The sequence below is a fragment of the Contarinia nasturtii genome, unplaced genomic scaffold, assembly GCF_009176525.2.
Source record: "Contarinia nasturtii isolate CC-2019 unplaced genomic scaffold, AAFC_CNas_1.1 Cnas_scaffold_1037, whole genome shotgun sequence".
NCBI lineage: Eukaryota > Metazoa > Arthropoda > Insecta > Diptera > Cecidomyiidae > Contarinia > Contarinia nasturtii.
In genome coordinates this window covers 5,755,372-5,775,345 of record NW_022198383.1, presented here as the reverse complement: position 1 = coordinate 5,775,345, position 19,974 = coordinate 5,755,372, and the positions used below count along the sequence as shown (strand labels likewise).

At 31.6% G+C, this 19,974-nt stretch overlaps 2 protein-coding genes across 4 annotated transcripts in view; both read right to left on the bottom strand.

Annotated features, from left to right (window-relative positions):
* Positions 1-531: 531 nt before the first annotated feature.
* Positions 532-3,632, bottom strand: LOC116344315. The gene is made up of 5 exons (XM_031772794.1): positions 3,536-3,632; positions 1,792-2,434; positions 1,401-1,571; positions 1,204-1,281; positions 532-990 (listed from the first exon to the last, which is right to left on the bottom strand). The coding sequence occupies exons 1-5, from the start codon at positions 3,548-3,550 to the stop codon at positions 803-805; spliced, it is 1,095 nt and encodes a 364-aa protein (XP_031628654.1). The 5' UTR covers positions 3,551-3,632; the 3' UTR covers positions 532-802.
* Positions 3,633-10,508: 6,876 nt separating this feature from the next.
* Positions 10,509-19,974, bottom strand: part of LOC116344314 (potassium voltage-gated channel protein Shaker) — a 42,056-nt gene continuing 32,590 nt past the window's right edge. For 2 of the 3 annotated variants that reach the window (XM_031772790.1, XM_031772791.1), the window contains exons 10-13: positions 19,298-19,427; positions 15,844-16,034; positions 15,490-15,753; positions 10,509-15,285 (exon numbers count right to left, since the gene is read on the bottom strand). In XM_031772790.1, the coding sequence (XP_031628650.1) occupies positions 15,497-15,753; positions 15,844-16,034; positions 19,298-19,427 (578 nt within the window). In that variant the 3' untranslated portion in view covers positions 10,509-15,285; positions 15,490-15,496. The remainder of the gene's footprint in view (positions 15,286-15,489; positions 15,754-15,843; positions 16,035-19,297; positions 19,428-19,974) is intronic. The other variant, XM_031772793.1, reaches the window with a different exon arrangement.

The following is a 19,974-nucleotide window of genomic DNA, read 5'->3' as shown; positions in this document are numbered from 1 at the left end:
GATTCTCTTTCAAAAGGTTAACAATACAAAAGCGAGTTAATTGTTGATCTCAATTAAGATTTCTTGGAAGCAAAAAAAAATTGGATTGAATAAAATCATTCATTGCAATATTGAGATCGAGTTTAACAGGTTCCATTTTTAAATGGAATGCAGTAAATCAGAATGCGACTGTAACGCCCCAAATGTTTAACGGATAATTTGGCTTTGATGAGTTCAAATGATGAGGTGTCTCTTCAAAAGCAATCGAATTACATTTAAATCCCAATTTTTTTCAGGAAATACAAATCAAAATCAAAGGTGAAATCGAATCTAATCACCGAAACGAATTCTTATTCATTAAATAAAAAAAAGCTTACTTCATTAATTTTTAAATGAGTTTTATTTTTCTCTTTTCATAATATCAATTCTTATTTTGCACGGTTTTTTTTTTGTCTGTTTGATTCATTCCATTAAAGTATAATGTTTTGTAAAACATTTGTCTGAGTCTTGTTTTTGTATGCATCTTTTTTTTTTCTTTAGAATCTCTATTGATTTGCATTTTTTTTTTTTCTAAAAATTATTTTGTTCTGATAATGAGTAGTACATTCCTGAAGAAGAGCGTGAGAGCGAGAGACATAGAGATTTTTTTTTTCATAGCAAACAAACAAAAAAATCACATAAAATGTAAAACGTTTAAATGGAAATTGGCGTCAATCCAAACGAAGAGTGATACACCGTACATATCCATTGGATGGACAGTGTGAGTGTGATAGATAGATTGTGTGTATGTGTTTGTGAGAATGTGATTGTTTTTAAGTGTATCTTATGCGATGTGCCGTTTTTTGTGAGTCGTAGACGTGTATTGACCTCCGTTCACATTTTGTTGTGTTTCGTCTTGACCTCCAAATATCGCCGATTGATCGCCACCGAAGCTCGCGCCAGATGCAAATTGTGCCGCAATTTGACCGATACCGTCGCTGCTGCCCAACAAATTTGCTTGATCGTAGGCCGCTAAAATTCGATGTTAATTAAAAACAAAACATTTTATTAGTTATTATGATTGCACACACTCAGTCTATGTGTGAAGTAAAAGTGATAATTTGTCACATGCCATTTGCATAACATTTCTTGTTCCCATTGATGTTCGATTTTATTGCAAATGTTACAGTTAGACAAAATTACACAATTATTACATTGAAATGACATGCTAAATGCTTTGCTCACCTTGAATTTCTTGTTGCGCTTGTTCTGCCTCCTCTTTGGTTTTGTATTTGATAAAGAAGACATCTGGCTTCGATGGTTCTACAAATGCATAAGTGCGGTGAAGTGGAGGAAGAAGATGAAAAATGTTAAAGACCAAACCAATTATCATTTCATTGACCTTAAATCGATTAACAGGATTTTGGAGTGATGACACTTACGTGTTGGCGCTGGTTCGGGTATTTGAACATTTTGATTGAATGTTGGTTTCTTACTGAGCACATAAACAATTGTCTTCTCCTCGGTTGGTGGCAGTACCGGAATGATTTGTTGTTTTTCGCTATAGGTTGGTGTCTTGATGAAGATTATTTTATAGTTTTTACGAGGGCGACCTAAAAACGGAGATTATAACATTTTTGAGAAAATAATGTGTGAAAATGTTTCTTAAAAAAACGCGTGATGACATAAGATTGGTAACGAAGAAAAGAAATGGCATAAAATTTGCATTATTCTTCATTTTTGATTTCTTGTGAATTTTTAAAAAGTTCAAGAGCTCAATAAAAAATCATGTGAAAATGTCAACAACATTTTTATAATTCAAACGTTACTAACCAATTTGCACGATTCTTGGGGCAACGTCTTCTTCTGGATCATCGGGGGCAGCATGTACATAAAAATGTTTGGTAATAATTGGTTCTTGGTTTTGTTGCGGTTGAGATTGAGATTGACTTCGTCCGAAACTATTACTGAAAGCGGCTTGAGGCTGTTGTTGTTGCTGCAATTGTGGTGTAAATTGTACCGATGATTGCTGCTGTTGTGTTAATTGCAAAGAGAAGGCTCCGTTCAAAGAACGACCTTTTGGGAATTGGTAGGTTGTTTGAGGTTGTACTTGACCCTGTCCATATTGTTGTCCAGATAGCAATGGGCTTTGTAAAGGAGCCGATAATCTTGGAGTTGGTTGACGGATTGGTGGTCTAAGTTCTGATGTTGGTGTTAGATATGCTCGTGGCAGCGGAGCTACCGAACCAAAGGGATTTCCGGCCGGCACAGGCACATAGCTGTTTGGCAATTTGGCAGCGGCATTCTCATCGCCGTATGTGGCAAAATATTGTGTAGGAGCCGGGTTGTTTTCTGGTGTATGCAATTTTAAATTGCTCGTTAGACCAAGATTGGCATATTGATATCCATTTTGTTTTTGTAAATGGCTAACGTCCGCATTCGCTACTGACAATATTGCCAAAATAGTTACTGGTACCTGTTTTGAACCACATCAAAAAAAATCAAATGATTTATTTCCGACAAATGCTCTTGCTTTATAGTAGATCAATTTACTACTTTGGTGCGTCTGTTTATATTTTGCATATCATTATCAAGACGTGTACTATAATTACAGCATACCGAAGTTACAGCATTCAAAACTAAATTATATTATTGAATCGAGTTTTTTGAAATGTCATTGATTGCGGACGCATCGATAAATAAACATATTAACACACAGTGATCGATCAATTGATTTGCATTTACCATACATTTTTGAGATTGAATATCTGGGTCCATTTAAGGTTAAGAATAATATGCGTTGATCGAATTTTTTGAATTTCAAATCTTCTGTTTCTAAGTTTACACGCACAAACATCGCAAAAGTGCCAAACGATCTGCGAGCATGGTAATTTGAAGGCTATTAAAAGGTTTATGCTATTAGCTATCGCGTGTGTATGTTTACAGCCGCGAAATAAAAAATAGTTCGAAAATTCGGCGGCGTGTTATAAATATCCAAAATATGTGGTTTGATTTTGACCGTATTTGGCTTTTGTTTTTTAAAAAAAAAGATACCAAACGGTGAGAACTATGTCACTTCTATATGTTTTTGAAATCATTTTGTTTCTTCTTGTTGATTTTAAATCAATATTCGCTTTGCATAGTTCGAGATGTGTAAGCATGGGTTAGCATGCAAGCAACGACGAAAAGTCGAGTTAAACCTGTTTCAATCACGAAATTTTTTGTCAATCGACATTTTTTATGTGTGTTTTAATCGATTTATCAAGCGAATAAGTTTTATTTTACACTCTTGATCGATTCGTTTATTTTACAGCAATTTGTCGAGAATTTCACGAGAAAAAAACTGGACTATCATTAATCTCTTTCTTTCGATTATCATCAATCGATACATTTTTTGAAAATTATTTTTTATTCTCCCGAGACTACTTCTTATCAACAACTATCTTTAACAAGAACTCTTTCTTTCGTCAATAAGTTTTTTTTATGCAACAAAACACCCGGATTTAAAAAAGATTCATTCACATAAATTGCCTGTTAAATTCCAAAGAATTCGTTGTTTATATTACACTGAACTCACCACAAAAGGACTCATTTTATGATCACGTCGTCGCACAACCAATGTATACCGCAGACTAATAGTTGTTTCAAAAAATGCTCTCGCTTTTTATATCCGCATCGAGAATACGTCATCAACGTATCTATCGTCATCGTGTTGTGCGTTAATTAAAATCAAGCATATTACACACGAACAAAAAAAAAACAACGACAACGGCGATGAAGAAGAAGAAGAAGACTGTATTTTCGTAAGAAAGAAGATATGGCTAAAAGGTATGCGATGTATGGATTCCGCGGCAATATAAGGCAATATTTTGCAAACCATGTGACTGGTGGACGCCGCACGTCCGTCGTTTTTTTTTCATCTGCCAAAATGCCATTACCATCAACGTGTGTGAGTGTCTTTTTTTGTCCATTTGATTCTCCGTCAGCGTGATATTCTAAAGCAAATATACGGCGACGGGTCAGTCATTTAACTCATCAACATAATCTGTCTATTATTATGTCCGTTTCGCACTACGGTATGAGATCAGTGTGAAACAGGCGATTGGCATGTGCTTGCTTTGGTCATCATCCATTCCGTTGCGTACAATTATCGCTTAAGCAGTAGCATTCTCAAAATGTTTCAATAAACATCCAAAACAGAATTTGCTTCAATACCGTAAATTGAAACACATACATTTAATCTAATTAACATAAGACAAATAATTGATCAAAAGCATTTTTGAATCAACTTTTTCTTATTGATGCTAAAGCAAACCAAAACTGGAAGCATTCAGTTTTCGCAATAGCACGAGCAACATTAACAGCACGAGCGAATGAGTGAATGATTAGAATCAGTTGGAAAGGTGTGCACAAACTGAAAGAGACGAAAACATGTTAAATTGGTCGAGTTTTTTTTACTCATTGTCGTTTTTGTAAGTGCCGTTGACATTTCGAACAATAATATGTGCATAAGATCGGCAAAGAGAAGATGATCTTAAAATGCACAAAATCGTTCAGTTCCGTAATTGATTTAGTATTTGATTAATATAATGCCATACTTACCAACGAAAACTTTAAAAACATACCCATGACGAGTTATTAATCACATTCTAGATCTAGATTAGTCGGGATGGTCGCCGAATTGCATATAATCAAATACGTGTAAGAATCTAAAAATATTCAAGCGTCAATCTATTAATGAAACACGATATCGTTTTTTATTGATTTTTTCTGGAGGAATGTGTGGATTGATTTATTCGCAGCGTATATCTTGTAACGATTATAAAACATTTTATATCTTAACAACGTCATTTTTTATTCTATGTTCTTCTCTCATCTTTTTTTTTAATTCTCATATGTAATTTTATTTCATCATTTTTTTTTGGTAATTTTTGTTTCTCTAAATTTTTAATCTCATTTTTACTTAAATTAGATAAATTGTTTCTGTCGTTTCATTTTTTCTTTGTATATTTTTTTTTTGTTTTGTGTATGTTACCTCTCTCTACGTTTTTTTGGTGTGACAAATGAAAAAAACGAAACCAAAAAAAATAACTAAACCAAAATCAAAAGAATTCTTCTACTGTGTTCAAAAGAGTCGTTTTATTCTTTATTTTTGTCATACTCGTCCCTTGTGTATTTGGTTTTCATTGTTATTTTAAATATTTGAATAGCAGCAATTTTGCGCGAAAATATTTTCTGTGTGAGAGAAATATTGAGTTTGTGTCATTTCGAACAAATAATTTGCTTGAAATTGCAACCGATCGGTCAATGTGGCGCGGCGAGAACGGTGAGCACGCGTCAATGAACGATTTCGAAAATAAATTTGATCAGAGAGCTGGACTCAAGCTATCTATTCTCTTTTTTTTTGGTATTTTCTTTGTTTTATTTTATTTTTATTTTTTGCTTAAACGTGTATTCATAATTTATAAGCTTTTAAATTAAAATACAAGTCATTGATTTATATATATATATTTTCTCCTGGATATTTTTTGTTTTTATTTCGTATAATTCATTATTTTGTCTCTCTCGATATTATTTTATGTTTCTATATGCTGAGATTTCATTTTTGGTTTATACAGTTTCATTTTTCTTTTACTTTTTAAATAATAATCATAAGGTCATTTTGGTTTTTTTCCCCGTCATTGTTGTGAAAATGAAAACAATTTCTTCTTCAAAACAATAAAATGAAGAAGAACAGAAAAACTGAAGTTCTTCTTTAGTTTAGCTTGTCGGTGTTTATTTTTTGGGTTGAGAGAGTAACTTGTTAGAGATGAATTATATGCTTGTCTTGTATGTTGTGTGAATGTCTCTTGGCTTATGTGATTGTATGTGTGTCGCTCGCTAATCATAATATTTGTTGCTGTAATAATTTTGTTCTCAATTTACTGATTAACTTTTCAATTAATTCGTTAATATAACCTGTGTTTTTGCTTTTTTTAATGTTGTTTATGATGCTAGTTCTTGTTTTTTTTTTTGGTTGAGGAGGGGACAATATTTAAAATTCATAATAATTTTGCCTATGTACGCCTTCATAACTGTTTTTACCGTTTCGTTAGTTCAATAAATACTTTTGCATATTTCGTCAATAAAATATTCGCAATGCAATGTGTTTTTTTTTAATTGCAAGTTTCTGGCTGCTCTGAATTGTGTGTATTTCTACCTAAAAAAATCATCATCAATACGTACAATTGTATGCGATTTTATTGGATGTCTATGTTCATCTATTGGAATTTAGTTGTGCATCATTTTTGTTTCTCAAAATGTTTCCATACACCTATCGAAGCGGAATTCAACATTGTAATGACAAATGCAAAATAACTAAAAACAGCCAAATCTCGTTTGGAAACATTTCTCGCACAATTTTCAAATTGCGTACATTTTTTCGAATGAGATAGAGATAGAGAGAGTGTGTGTGTGTAATTGTGTTTGTGTTACGCATACTAGGAATCGGCAGAGGTGTTTGTGTGCATATCGATATCGGATGTGCGTAGTGAATGTTTCAATTTCGTGTTTACCGAACGAATCAGAGAAACGCGACAAACACCTCTGTCGATGCCGGCCGTTTACGAACTAAATCATTCGGCCAATTATTTATCTCTTGTTTGAATCTATCGGCGCACGCATCTAATTTAAATCGAATAATAAAATCGATCATTGGACGTATTGAGCATGGTTCACCATTTTTTTCATAAATTTTCTTGTTTAAATATTATTTCACATTGCAATCACTCGAATTCTCGTTTCTCTTTGGTTATTTTGCGATTTTTTTTGTTATTGTTTACTATTAAAATTGATCTTATGTTGCTGGATTTTATGTTTATTTTTATTTTTTGTTTAAGAATTATATCGAATTTATTTATAATTTAATTTGTTGTTTGGAAATTGTTTGTTTTATACTAGTAATTTTTATTTTATTTGTTCAGCGAAGGTTTCATTTCTTAAATATGTACATTTTTTTTTATTTTGGTTTTTGGTTGTTCAAAATGAAAGTGTAGAACTTATTTTCATCATAAGAAATCAAGTCAAAGTGTATGCATTGTGTTCAATGAAATAAAAAAAACAACGTAAATTTTGAATCGTGTCGTGGTCACGCCAAAGAAAACATCAAACGTGTCTAAATGATTTATCGAGTTGCGACGTTGAATTTTCCTATATATGTGTATGTGAAGGAATGGGTGGTTGATTATTGCATTAAAAAGCTCGCTGGCAATCTTACGCATTATTGTTTGTTACGATTTCTTCAAAAAAGTGAGTGACGGAAATGTTATACCTTCAGAGTTTGGTTTTGGTTTTATTCTCTTTTGAATCAGAGACAGATTAGGATATCTTCGTGTATGAGAGTGTAAAAAGTCCATCTTGTATGTGTATCAAGTTTTATGTTTTAAGCTTAGTATTATGACCAAAAATAATATTTATGAAGAACTTGGCGGAAAAATTGTAACAATGTGTATGTATTTACAATTGTGCACACTGGTCTCAAACGGCAAACGCACTGGTTTGATTAAATATTCATGTGCTAGAAGTATTTTTTATATTGAGCAATTATTCTTTCTTATTGAGAATCAAACAATTCATCCTTTTTGGCCTTAAGTGTGTTTTTACTTTATTTTTATCGAAAATATATTTATCAAATTGAGTTATGAAAATTTTGATTAAATGTTCAACTCTTTTATTCATAAGCTTCGATTTGAATGTCAATTATTAATCTCTAATATTATATGAATATGTTTGTGTGAGTATGTGTGTGCGAAAGAGAGATAGAGAGATAACTTAGCTGCTTAACAAAATCGAATTCATTTTCTTTGGTTTTTACATTCTTCAGAATTTGCATCTGATAAAAATGCAAAGTTTTTGAAGATTTAGCCAACTATTAATAGCACCTTTGGCTTTGTATAAGGAGACGAAGACGAAATTAAATAAGACTCACAGAGATTAATTGAAAAACAGTTTGAGAAAAACAAATCATTCAAAAAAGAAGAAGAAAATGGATTTTTGTCAAAAAAATGAGAGGACGGTTTATTTTGCTTGATTTGAAAGAAAAATAATATCAAGAGCATGGTTTTCGTTCGAAAAACTGTCAGTATTGTTTCTCATATTTGATAGTTTCTTTGGCAGAACCGATCCGTTTTTTCTTTGCTTATTTACTCTTTTTCTTTGTTTGATGAACGTATATCAAATATATTCGTAAAATGTGAAGTAAATTCAGGAGGGAGCGGACAAAGGCAAAAAACTTAAATACTTCTTAAAACTGATCGAACTGAAAATAAAGATAAAACTTTCTTTCATTCCAAATTGATTCGATTTAACAAAAATTATCTTATTTTTTTTCTTTAAAAACTAATTTGATTGATTTTAGCACAAAAGCTAAAAAGCGCTTTCTGATTCTGATCACTGTCATAACTAAATTGGAGCAAAATGATATAGGTAAATTGATTTCGATAATAATGATTCTTTTTTTTTTCAATTTATTCTAAATTATTCTGGTAAAATATTCGAAAAGCAATTCGATGATGTGTGTGTGTGGATATGATTTGATGTTGCTTTAATTTAGACATAGATTCGAGCCAATTGAATATGATCTTACGAACGATGATGAGGAAATAAAGTAAACAGAAGCAGATTGTTTCAGTTTTTTGTTGTGTCTTGGATTGTGACACTGTGATTGCATTTCGTTCATTTGTTTGTTCAATTTTTTTTTATTTTAAAAAAATACAATTGTGAAACTTAGTTTAAAATCTATATATTTTATTCAGTCATATGATTTCTGTTAAAACCTAAATTTCCAATGAAAATTATGTAAGTTTGTGTGTGTGTGTTTATTTGACAATGTTCATTTCACACCGCGATGCACAAGGTCGAACCGAAAAATCAAATGTATTAATATATATATATCTATCTTTCTTTGACGCAGTAAAATTAAAACGAATTGCGATAATGAAATAAAAGTTCGCATTTTGTTCGAAGTATGTGTGAGTATGTGCTGAAAATGGATATGATTTGGTGAATTGATTTGATTGTGCTATGAAAATAATGAAGAAAAAATTCAATTTGAATTAACTAAGTTGCTTTTTGAATACGATCGTATTTGGATTGTTTTTATGAAATACAAGATTTCTCTCATATATTCTTCTGCTTCCTTTCTCTCCAATGTTTTCAACATATCGATTTTTTTTTTGAATTCTTCTTTAATTGATTTTTCGCAATATGTTTCATCTCCTCCTCATGAAAAATACTTCTTCTCATGACTCCACTTCTTTGTGTGTAAGCTTCGTTAATTGTCCATGTACTTTTTTTGCGTTAATAATATGTATGTAATCGATGATGATGTGCGCACTTTTTTGCAAAATGAAAAAAAATTGTTCAAATTGTTGCTAAAAATGAATCCTCAAAGATTATTGTTGTTTATTCGTGATATGCAGTCTAAGTACATTTGCCTCTGTCGTTGTTAATGCCTAGAACACACATCACTAACACTTTATCGCACTTCTACAGCCGGACGTGTTATCATCATCGGTCTCTAGAGGCAAACGAAATATTCATTTTGTTGTTTGGTGAAATGTGCGCATTTTTTTAAAAATCTTGTCATTTCGTTTGTTCGTTTTTATTAATGCTTAATATCCGCTTAAAATCGTTCGAGTAACTCTCGACGATGACAGGCAAAAAATGTTTTTTTTAAATTGAATGGAGGAAGTGAGAGGAGGAATATAGTTGGAGAAAAGGATATTTTTTGTTTCGTTTATTTTCATCGACTATATAAAACCGAATTTCTCGAAAAATGATGTGTGTGATTAGGGCAAAAATGCATTTGCAAAAAATTCGTACATGGCGGCGTAATATGCAGCTGCTGGACCGAAGAAAATAAAATTCATTACATATTAGCATATTTTTTTTAAAAAATAGGAAAAAGTAAAATTCGAAAATAAAAACGTTTAATTGTTTAGTTTACTCGATATGTGTTTACGTTTTTCTTTCTCTTTTCTATTTAAATAGTTTTGATGATCTGTCTAATCAGTATCGTCTATTGTTGAAATTTTATCGGTGAAAAAAGAAGACCGAACGCATTGTGAGCATTGAATTCTTGTCTTTCTTTTCTATTTAATATTCATTGGTGAATGTGATTTTATTTTCAATTTTATGTGATTAAGATCAATAAAAATGGTTTTATCTTCACGAAATCGAAATCGCTAAAAATATGGTAGTTTTTTTTTTAAATGAGTTTTCTTTAAATCTTTCTGGCTAATTTGCTTAAAATCGCATTAAATTCATTTTAGCTATGTTCATTGACATTTTATTCGAACGGCTTTCGTCTTTTGCTCGTACCTTTCGTTTGTTCGTCTACGTATAGAATCTAATTTTTTTTATGATGAAAGAAGAGATATGAGATATTTTAAAATATCTAGTGTGTCATTGTTGTTGTTCTTTTTGTTTAATTATAAATTTTTTTAATTTTTTTTTCTTTAAGTGTTTAAATAGAATACTTTTTAAATTAGTTTTTATTTAAATAGAATGAACTATTTTTTTGCATTTTTTTTTCTTCGGTAAATTGTATTATTTATTTTATTTGTTCAAAAAATGTTGCATTCTTTTTTTTTATTAAATGTTCTCTTTGGTGAATGGATGTTCTGTTGTTTCTTTTCTTTTTTTTATCTATTTACTTTATTAGTTTTATAGTGTGTGGTTTGCACCATGTAGAGCGTTTTTGACCTTGTGGACGCGAGATTGTTGTTTTTGGGTATATGTTTGTGTGAATAAGAAGATTTGATTATTGACAAAACTAAAAGACTCACAATTAAATCGAGAAAAAAAATTAGAACTATTTGTCAAAATGATAGTTTCGACTTCCTTGTTGCTTACAACCGTACACTGATTGTCGATTAAATAAAAAAGAGATTAAATAAGAGAAATAAATACAAAAATAAATTTGATCAAAACGAATAAATGAGAGAGTGATTGATAGATGCAGGATAGACTGTCCAGGAAAAGAAATAGATTTTACAAGCATTTTTTGTTTTAAATAGATTAGCCAGATAAAAATAACTACAGTCCAAGAGAGAACAAAATTAAATATATCTAAATATATTTTTTTTCATTTTGTTTCATCTGAGGAAAACTAACATCGAATTCACAGAGAAATATATTGAAGTACAGAATTACCATTTTGCTAAATTCAATCGACACTATAAGTTTTTTTTCTTTTGTTTCATTCTCTTATGCTGAACATACAGTACACCAATTGATACATATTTTAACATAATAGCCAGTAATTTTTTTTATTTTTGGTTCGAGTTGAGTGCGACCTTTTAAACGGAACTCACGGATAGAATTTCAGCGCTCCCGAAAACAAAATGATCAATTTATATATTCTTGAGCGATCAAAACACCCGATTTGATTTCCACGGAACCAAACAACTCGTCTACACAATATCGTTTTTATATTGAAAACGTGAACATGAACAGTATTTTTTTTTTTGAAAAACATAGATGACACTACATTTATTTTATTTTCTCAATTTTCATGAACATTTAAGTTGTTAAATCTGTGTGTTGTTTTTATTCACTAATTTCCGAAGGGACCATTTAAATCTAAACAAAAAATTGAGTGTGTGATAGTATCGATCCAGATCACTTTAAGTCAATTAAAGTCAAGATTTTCATTCGCGCTTGGATCGATGCACAGTCACACCCACTTGATATTTATCTAAAGTATGTATTTCGTAAGCTCTGACCGTGCAGTCAGCCCCAAAAAAAAAATGTTTTCAATTATTGAAAAATAAGTCTTTTTAAATTCATGATTACTTCTTCGTTTGCTTTTAGTCATTTCGATAATTTCTTGTTCAAGAGTCAAAAACTTTTTTTTTGCTTTTGTAAAAAAGATGCATTGCCAGAAGAACTTCTTTGTAATAAGTCAAAGAGAGGAAACAGGCAGGTCAAAGAAAAGTAATCCAGTCCATTGAAAGAACCAAAGCCAAAAGTGTTCTTAAGATCCGATTAATCGTTGTAGAGTTGCTAGTGCTTTCTTTTTTACTTTGAACGTTTCATGTCATTGGATTGATTAATTTTCTCTTGTATAAGTTAAGTGAGTCGCTTCGGAGCATAATTGACAATAAAACTCTGAACTATGAAAGTCTTGCAATTTTTTGGAAGCCTAACGGTAATTTAGTTTTTGTGTTCGTAGTACAATTTGAATGAATTGGCTCACATTTCTTCTCTATGCAGTTCAAGCCATTTTTTTGTTGCTTTTTGATGATATTTATAGTTTTTCTTCGTTCTATTCATTCATGATTCTTAAATGCGATTGAAACGAAATGTTTCAAAAAAGAAAATGCATACATGCGTGTATGTGTTTGTTTGTATGTATTGTGATGCATTTTGTAAACATAAATGTGACGCGCGCGAATGTTCAAAAGAATAAAAGAGACGAATGTTGTTGCTGTTGTTTTTTGTGTTCAACTCAATCGAGTAAATGAAACATGTTGTAAGGCATGATATCTCGTTGTAAAACATGTCAAAATATCAGTTTTTGTTTGTCTTATTGGAAGTGTTTTCTGGGCAGATTCATTGTATTTTAATTGTTTGTTTGTTTGTCTTGAGGCTTATGCAGTGGCTTATTTCTTCATATATTTTTTCTTCTCTCCTTTGAATGGTGAAAGCAAACAATGTTCGAGAGAACGAAGCGCATGAGATGAAAGAGTTGACTTTATAGAGGATCAAATATTACCGAACAAAAGATGTGCTTTTTGAAAGGTGAAAATTCGCTTTTATGTTGGTGCAAAGGTGCACTGGATGCCATTTCGGAGTGAAAAACAGACATATGCGCCAATACGTGAATTATGTTTGAATGTGAGTGTCAGATAGATAGAGCAAGCGTATACATGAGGAAAATGTTGTAAAATAAGAAAATGTGATTAGACTCGATGCGTTTCTTTTTTTTTGTCTTGATTGTAGGATGGAAAACAAAGATTGTAGGCACGCAAAAAATATTGTATGTAAAAATTCGACTCGAAAATAGTCCATATCTTAGTAGTTCCTTTTCATAAGCGAGGTTTCTGAAAGAAACAATTGATTTTTCTTTTGTTGTATAATACAATCGTTTCAAAAATAGTTTGTGTATGTGTGTTTATGTGTTTGGACGTTGAAAGGAAAAAAATAAATCAATTGCAGTCCTTCTTATGCAATGAATACGTGTATGCACAATGTCAAAAAGTTGGAGTGAGTATATCCGAAAAGAAAACACACAATCTATGAATAAATAAGCTGAAAACAAGGAGGGGATCAAAAGTCTCAAAGTTCAAAATTGTACTGTGTCTTTTGGATTTATAATTTGACTGCAAATTTGAATGTTTGTCATGCGATGCACATTTCAATATTTCATTCTTTTCATATTTTCACTTTATTCTAATTGCATTTTGTATGTGTGAGTGTTTGTGTGTGTTCAGGCTTTATGTTTTGATCTAGAATATTCTCTACGAAATGTGTGGTTTGTAATCCAAAAAATTGTTTCGGCTAGTTTAAGTTCATTCAGTAAAACGGTGTATTTAAAGGTGAATCTTTATTATTATTTTAACAAGTTTCACCCCGCTTAACACCTAATATTAGTCTCTTTCTGGTACGGTGTGAGCTTTCAATGAATCTATTTCGATATTTTTCTTTTTAAATCTTGCATGTCTTTAGTTTGATTATTTCTTTTTTTTAATTAAACAGTATAACTAACAGCTGCTTCTGCATATTTCCATCGGATTTTTGTGTAATATTATTGCCTGTAGCGTTCTATTTTTGTTTCGATTTCCACTAAAGTTTGGATTTTTTTGCGGATTTTTATTCTCTCTACATTACTTCTCACGAAAAACAAGCCACTGAAGAAATGAAATGGTTATTTTGTATTTATGTGTGTGTGTGAGAGCGAGAAAATATCTGTGATGTATGTGTGGAAGTTCGTGCGCCCAATTTTCATTGCATGTTTTGACATTGTAAATTGCACATTTCTCTAGCCTTTAAAGCGCAAATTGCAAATCGCATGATAGGCATTCAACTCTATTGACTATCATTTGCTTCGTTACATTTCATTTTCGTCGTCGTCATCGTCATTCACTCTTCTCTATTTCTTGTTCGTGTCGCTGTCTATTCGTGGTATTTCTTTTTGTTTTTCGCTCGGCTTCCGTTATTGCATTCTTTTCTCTCATTCTCTCCCGTTCGATTTGTTTTCCCATCTATTTCACATTCGTAAATTATTTTTAATTTGTTAGCTTAAATTGTCTCTGAATTTGAATAAGTTTTTGGTGATAATCTTTTCTATACGATTTGTTTTTACATAGTTTCTGTTGTTTTTTGTTTGTTTCATTTTAATTTATTGATAAAAATATTGTTAGTCTCAGCATTTGTTTTGGTTTTGTGTGTGTCTGTTTTTCTATTAACCAACATAGACATATGCATATCATTGTTTCGAAGTAGGCTTGATTCGATAATCCATTCATCGTTTGTATATGTTGAACATTGAGTCCGAGTTGTTATTTTAATAAATTATATTAATTGCTTTTTTTTGGTGCTGAGCGAGCGAGAGAGAGATAGAGAGAGAGAGTTGATGAGTAAAGTAAAATCCAGTTTGCGGCCGCTGATAGAAGCTATTTGGATTTTTGTTTGAATTCTTCACTTATATCTTACGTATTTGATAAAATTAGCTGCTGCTGCTGCGGCTGTTGTTTGCTTTTATATAGATGTGGTAACGATGGGGGAGGAGGATAGAGTGTGGTTTTAAAATCTCAATGAATGGCGGCGAATTTCATGTAAATATCTTGTTGGTGTCTCGAGCGGAGCGAAAAATAATAAACAATATTAATAAACACATGTATGTATTTTCGAAGAGATCGGGGGATTTCTGCTTTGCAAGACACTAAACTCTATGGTATTTATTTAGTTATTATTATTATTTTTTTTGGTAAATCTCATCCTTTTTTTGTTATTTTGTCTATCATGTTTTTAATTGGGTTTAATTTATAGGTTCTCGCTTATTCGCATTGCATTTTATGTAAAATGTATTTGATTCCATTTTGAAATTTCATATATTTACACGCAGATTCAATAATATTAGCTGTCAATCAATCTCGATTTCTTTTTTCTCTGTTGTTTCTGCTGTTGTTGTGGTTGCTCTTCACATTTTGGTATTTCGTCTGTCTCTCTTTTATTTCTGTCTTTCTTTCATCATCTGAACTAAGTGTATATTGCGATTGATTTAGGTGATAGCGAATTTAGAAGTAGCTTTGGTAAATTTCGGTAAAATCGTAATTAGGTGACCTGTATGTTGTTCATTCGTTCGTTTATTTTGATGGGGTGGCAAGGAGATGCGCGAGAAAAAAAAAATGCCAAATGACGCATGCAAGAAGAGAATCAATTATTTAACTATGCCGATCATAAATATTTATTTGAAGCGGTCTCAATGAAAGCATTTCGAACATATTTTCACTCATGTTAGTTAATATTTTTTCCACAAAAACTTACCCAGTAGTCAAACATCTGTTTCAATGCTAACGGCCAACGCACTGTTGTGACGCTGCTGTTGAGCATTATGACCGTTGGTCGATGTTTGCTTGTAGCAATTGTTCGGCTGCAGCGATCTCTCCATTGTCGTAGCCGTTGTTCCAAAAAACGGAACTAAACGCATCTGCGATTCAGGCATTAGATTTGGTGTCGTATCAACAGCATCCTCCAAGTCCATCATATCCGATGACGATTCAGACAGTGAGGATTTCTTTAAATGTTGACCTATTCGCAGGAAACAAAGTGAACATTAATTAACACAATCAAATGAGTATTTGATTATTGAATTAAGCCAATCAGATCAATTTACGTTACCTAATGTTCCCGGCAAATATGGACAACTAGTGACGTGATTAAAGTTTTGACTTTGCATCTCTTCCTGATCAGTTTCTCTGTGGTAAAAGTAGTTGAAATTGCTAACTATCACAGGAACTGGAAGAGCAATGGTTAACACACCAGCAATGGCACATAATGATCCAACAATTTTGCCCCATACGCCGACCGGTCTAAATTATATGATACACACATAGAAACAATGAAATCGTTTTACTTCAAATTATATTCGAATTATACGAAACGAAACAAAAAAAATTAATATCAGCAATAAAACAAAATAACACAAGGTAACTCGTAAATTCAACAGATAATTTGTGATTCAGTTACGGTTTTATTTCTGTTTTGTTTTACAGTGATGGTGTTAACATAGTAATGTAACATGAAGAGAACACCCAAAAATAAACAAAATTGTGATATTTACAGATAACATGCAAACATTGCATTCAAGAAACAAAACAACAAAATGTTAAGTAGTCAAATTCAGGTGTTAAGCAATAATTTCCATATACAGTTCTATTTTCTTCCTGCTTGCGCTCTGTTCATTCGTTTTAAATCTAAAATTACATTTTCGGGCAGAACATGCAAATGGATTTGTAAGTGCAAACAGCTATTCACTTTTATCCGTTTCTTTTTTCCTTCGGCATATTTATCTTAATTTCAAACAAGCACATTGAATTAACTGCAAACTATAATTTGGCACCGAAATCGTTTATACAATGTTCTACCAACTATTTAAATACAAATCATAGAATTCAGACATTATTACAATCAGTCTATGTATTTCGGATGGATATCCATCCGAGAAATTTTAGAATATCTGGATATTTAACGCAACTGCACAGCGCCAGAGCTGTGTGCGTCGCAAATAGAATCTACGGTATGTTGCGACGTATATGTGTATCAAGTGTCGCACGTACACAGTCACACTGTGTCTGTATTTTACGTGTAGCGACATACCGTAGATTATATGTGCGACGCACACAGCTCTGGCTCTGTGCAGTTGCGTTAAATATCCAGATATTCTAAAATATCTCGGATGGATATCCATCCGAAATACATAGACTGATTACAATTATTAATATTTTTATCGCAATTTATAATAAGCCGTGTATGTGTTCAATATGCTTGTCGAAAATGTAAATTTGATTAGAATGAAAACATTGAACTTTCTAAATAAACTAGATCTTCTGTTTTTGTTTGTGGGAGGATTGTTTTTTTAAATTATATTTTTTTGATTATTAGCAATAATAAGAAGAGTATTTTCGAGCCAAGAAAATCCAATCACGAAATCAAAAGTATAACATTTTTTGTCGAATTTTTTTTGTGTGTGTAGAAAATTGAAAGGAACTTAAAGCTAAATGTGAAAAAAGCTCGATTCTTTTTGTTGACAATTCGAAAAAGTAAAAGAAAAAATCAATTAAAAAAACTCTCATACAAATCTATGCTAGTTTTTTTTTGTTCGACTAAAAAGTGGAGCAGCAATTGACTGTATGCGTTAAAAATGGCATTTTGTGTGACTAAAAATTGTGTGGCATTTTGGGGGTGGGATTTTTTTTCAATTACAATTTTTTTTGGGGTGAAATTCGATCGTCGACTCGGAGTCGATTTATTTTTTTGGACCGACAACGATACACGATTCATTTCACCCGATTATCTATTAAAAGCGATTAAAATCAATTCAAATGAGAGAAAGAGAGAAACAATTTTATTTTGAAACAACGAATCTTTCGCCCAATTCAATACTATAAATACAAACATGATTCAACAAAAAGAAGAAAAAAACAATAGATGCTTCAATATATCTACTTGCTGATGAATTATAGGTCGAATCGGTGCAAAAAAAAATGTTTTGGATCGAATAAATAGCGGCAGATTTATATGCGAACGAATGGAATGAAATATAAATGCAATCTTGTTTTGTTTTTGTTTGTTTTGTTCAAGAAAAACAGCCGGTACTCATTCTTTGCGCTAATGAAACCAATCTGTGTCAAATACACCATCATCGTGTATCTATTTTGAACATGCGACCAATGCGAAACGGAAGTGAATGGGAGAATTCGTACCGGATTTTTCTTGAACACGTTTAACACATCGATCGGCTAAGTGAGAAGATGGAGTTTTGTTTTATTACAATATTGATGAATGATAAATGCTCTATTTTGACAGTTTCGTTTGAATTCACATCGATCGTTCGATTCGCACCGACATCAAAGCGATTCTTTTATTCTCGTGTGAGCGAAAACAGATGTCATTTCGACGTGATTTCCAATAACAATTTGAATAGAAAAACAAAATCTAATCGAAGGAATTTTGGGTTGTTTTCAGCGATAATTGTTCGAATTTGATTGTTGTAGCTTTTGAATATGCGAGTTCGATATGAATGCAACGTTTGAATGCATTTTCTGCTCTCTAAAAACATCTCGGTGTAAAAATCTAATATGTTGATGGTGAATTTTGAATGGTAACGTTTTCTTGGAAAGACAAAATTCTAGTTAAAAAATAACAACGACTTGCTAAAACAAAGAATAAAACAAAGGAAATTTGTGTAAGCTCTAAATGATGAAAACTGCTATGAAAAATGTGTTTCTGTGTATTTTGGTGTAGTTTATGTTGTTCAGTTGCTTAAGAAATGGCATATTTCTTTGAATTTGTGGATGTCTAACAATGAAGAGAAGCAAAGTGGTAATCAAAAATGAAATTGACTTCTTTTGAAATAAAAAAAAGCAGAATGTTATAATGAAAGGTCTTCAAAAACATATATAGATTATAAAGCCGAGAAAAATGTCCGTGGATCTGAATTTTCCGATTGCATGCGATTTGAAAATTGAATTTACACACAAAGAAATAGAATGAATAGATTATTTTGTGCAAGCTAATTTTGCGAAGTCAGTTTTTGAATGGAAACATCAATTAATACGTGACGATTGGTCAATTGAAATTGAATTAAACTCAATAAATTTGAAATGTTGATTGAAATTTTAAATTAATCAATTGATTCGATTTATATATCCAATTTGAAATGAATCTTGCCATACAAAATTTACTTTTTTTTGAAGAAGTTCAATAAAAATGCCGTATGTGATAAATGTGTATGTGTGAGATAGAAAAATGTGTGGAAGCGAGTGTGTGTGTTGTTGTTAAAAGTGTTTGTTGCGTTCGAGAGGTGTGTGTGTGTGGTTAAAATAAAATGTTGTTGGTTACTTTGTTATTTTCATTAAAAAGAGAGAGATAGAGAGAGAATAAACGATAAATGCGTTCAATCAATTCAACGAAACTCAATGTCAAAGGAACACAATGTTATTTTTTTGTTAAATGAAAATTATTATAGGTGTTAAAGAAGAGAAGAGAACTTGTTGTTGTATTTGTTTTGTGTTGTTGTTTTTTTGGCAAATAGTTTGTTAGTAAAAAAGCGCAAATAAATTGGCTTTCATACGTCATGTCACCATATCCAACAGTAGTCATGGTAACGACCGCCCACCAAAAAGCATCTGGTATCGATTTGAAGAAGGAATTTTCGCTTCCAGCTTCCGCAAAATAAACAGCCGATGAGAAGAGTACAACGCCTAAAAAAATTTGCAACAAAGAAAGACAACACAGAATATCACGGCATTCCTTCGAGAGACATAGAGGTTAGCAGTTTTGTGTGTTTGATTTTTTTTGGGTTATTCGCATTTGTTTATAAAATTTGTTTCATGTATTTTTTTTAAATTAAATTCTTTTTCGTTTGATATTTTTCACTTTTGTTTTAAATTTCCTGTCTTTTTTTGGTTTTTCTCCTACTTGACACAAAGAATAAAAATAACGATAAAAAATCGAATGTAATGAATCTGTGTGTATATGTTGAGTGTTGGCTGTTCGTTTTCAGTGCGCCAAATTGGTTTTCAGGTGACACATTCTTAGTGACAAGAAAACAAGAGCAGAAAAATAAGATAGTGTGATCAATCATATTCGTATCAAGCAACCTGCTCGTGTGTCATATGTTGCACGAGAAAGATATATAGATTTTGCTTGATAGAGAGAAATAGAGAGAGTTTTCAATTGCTGACTCCATTGAATTTATGATATGGGGATTTATCGGGGAGATACAATTTTTTCGTTCGCATAACCTAA

Bases quoted from the DNA above. Each gene is read 5' to 3' on its own strand.
- LOC116344315 (XM_031772794.1), bottom strand. The intron at 1,282-1,400 runs GTAAGTGTCATC...ATGCATTTGTAG, and splicing joins ACCCGAACCAGCGCCAACAC to AACCATCGAAGCCAGATGTC. The intron at 991-1,203 runs GTGAGCAAAGCA...ATCGAATTTTAG, and splicing joins AGCGCAACAAGAAATTCAAG to CGGCCTACGATCAAGCAAAT.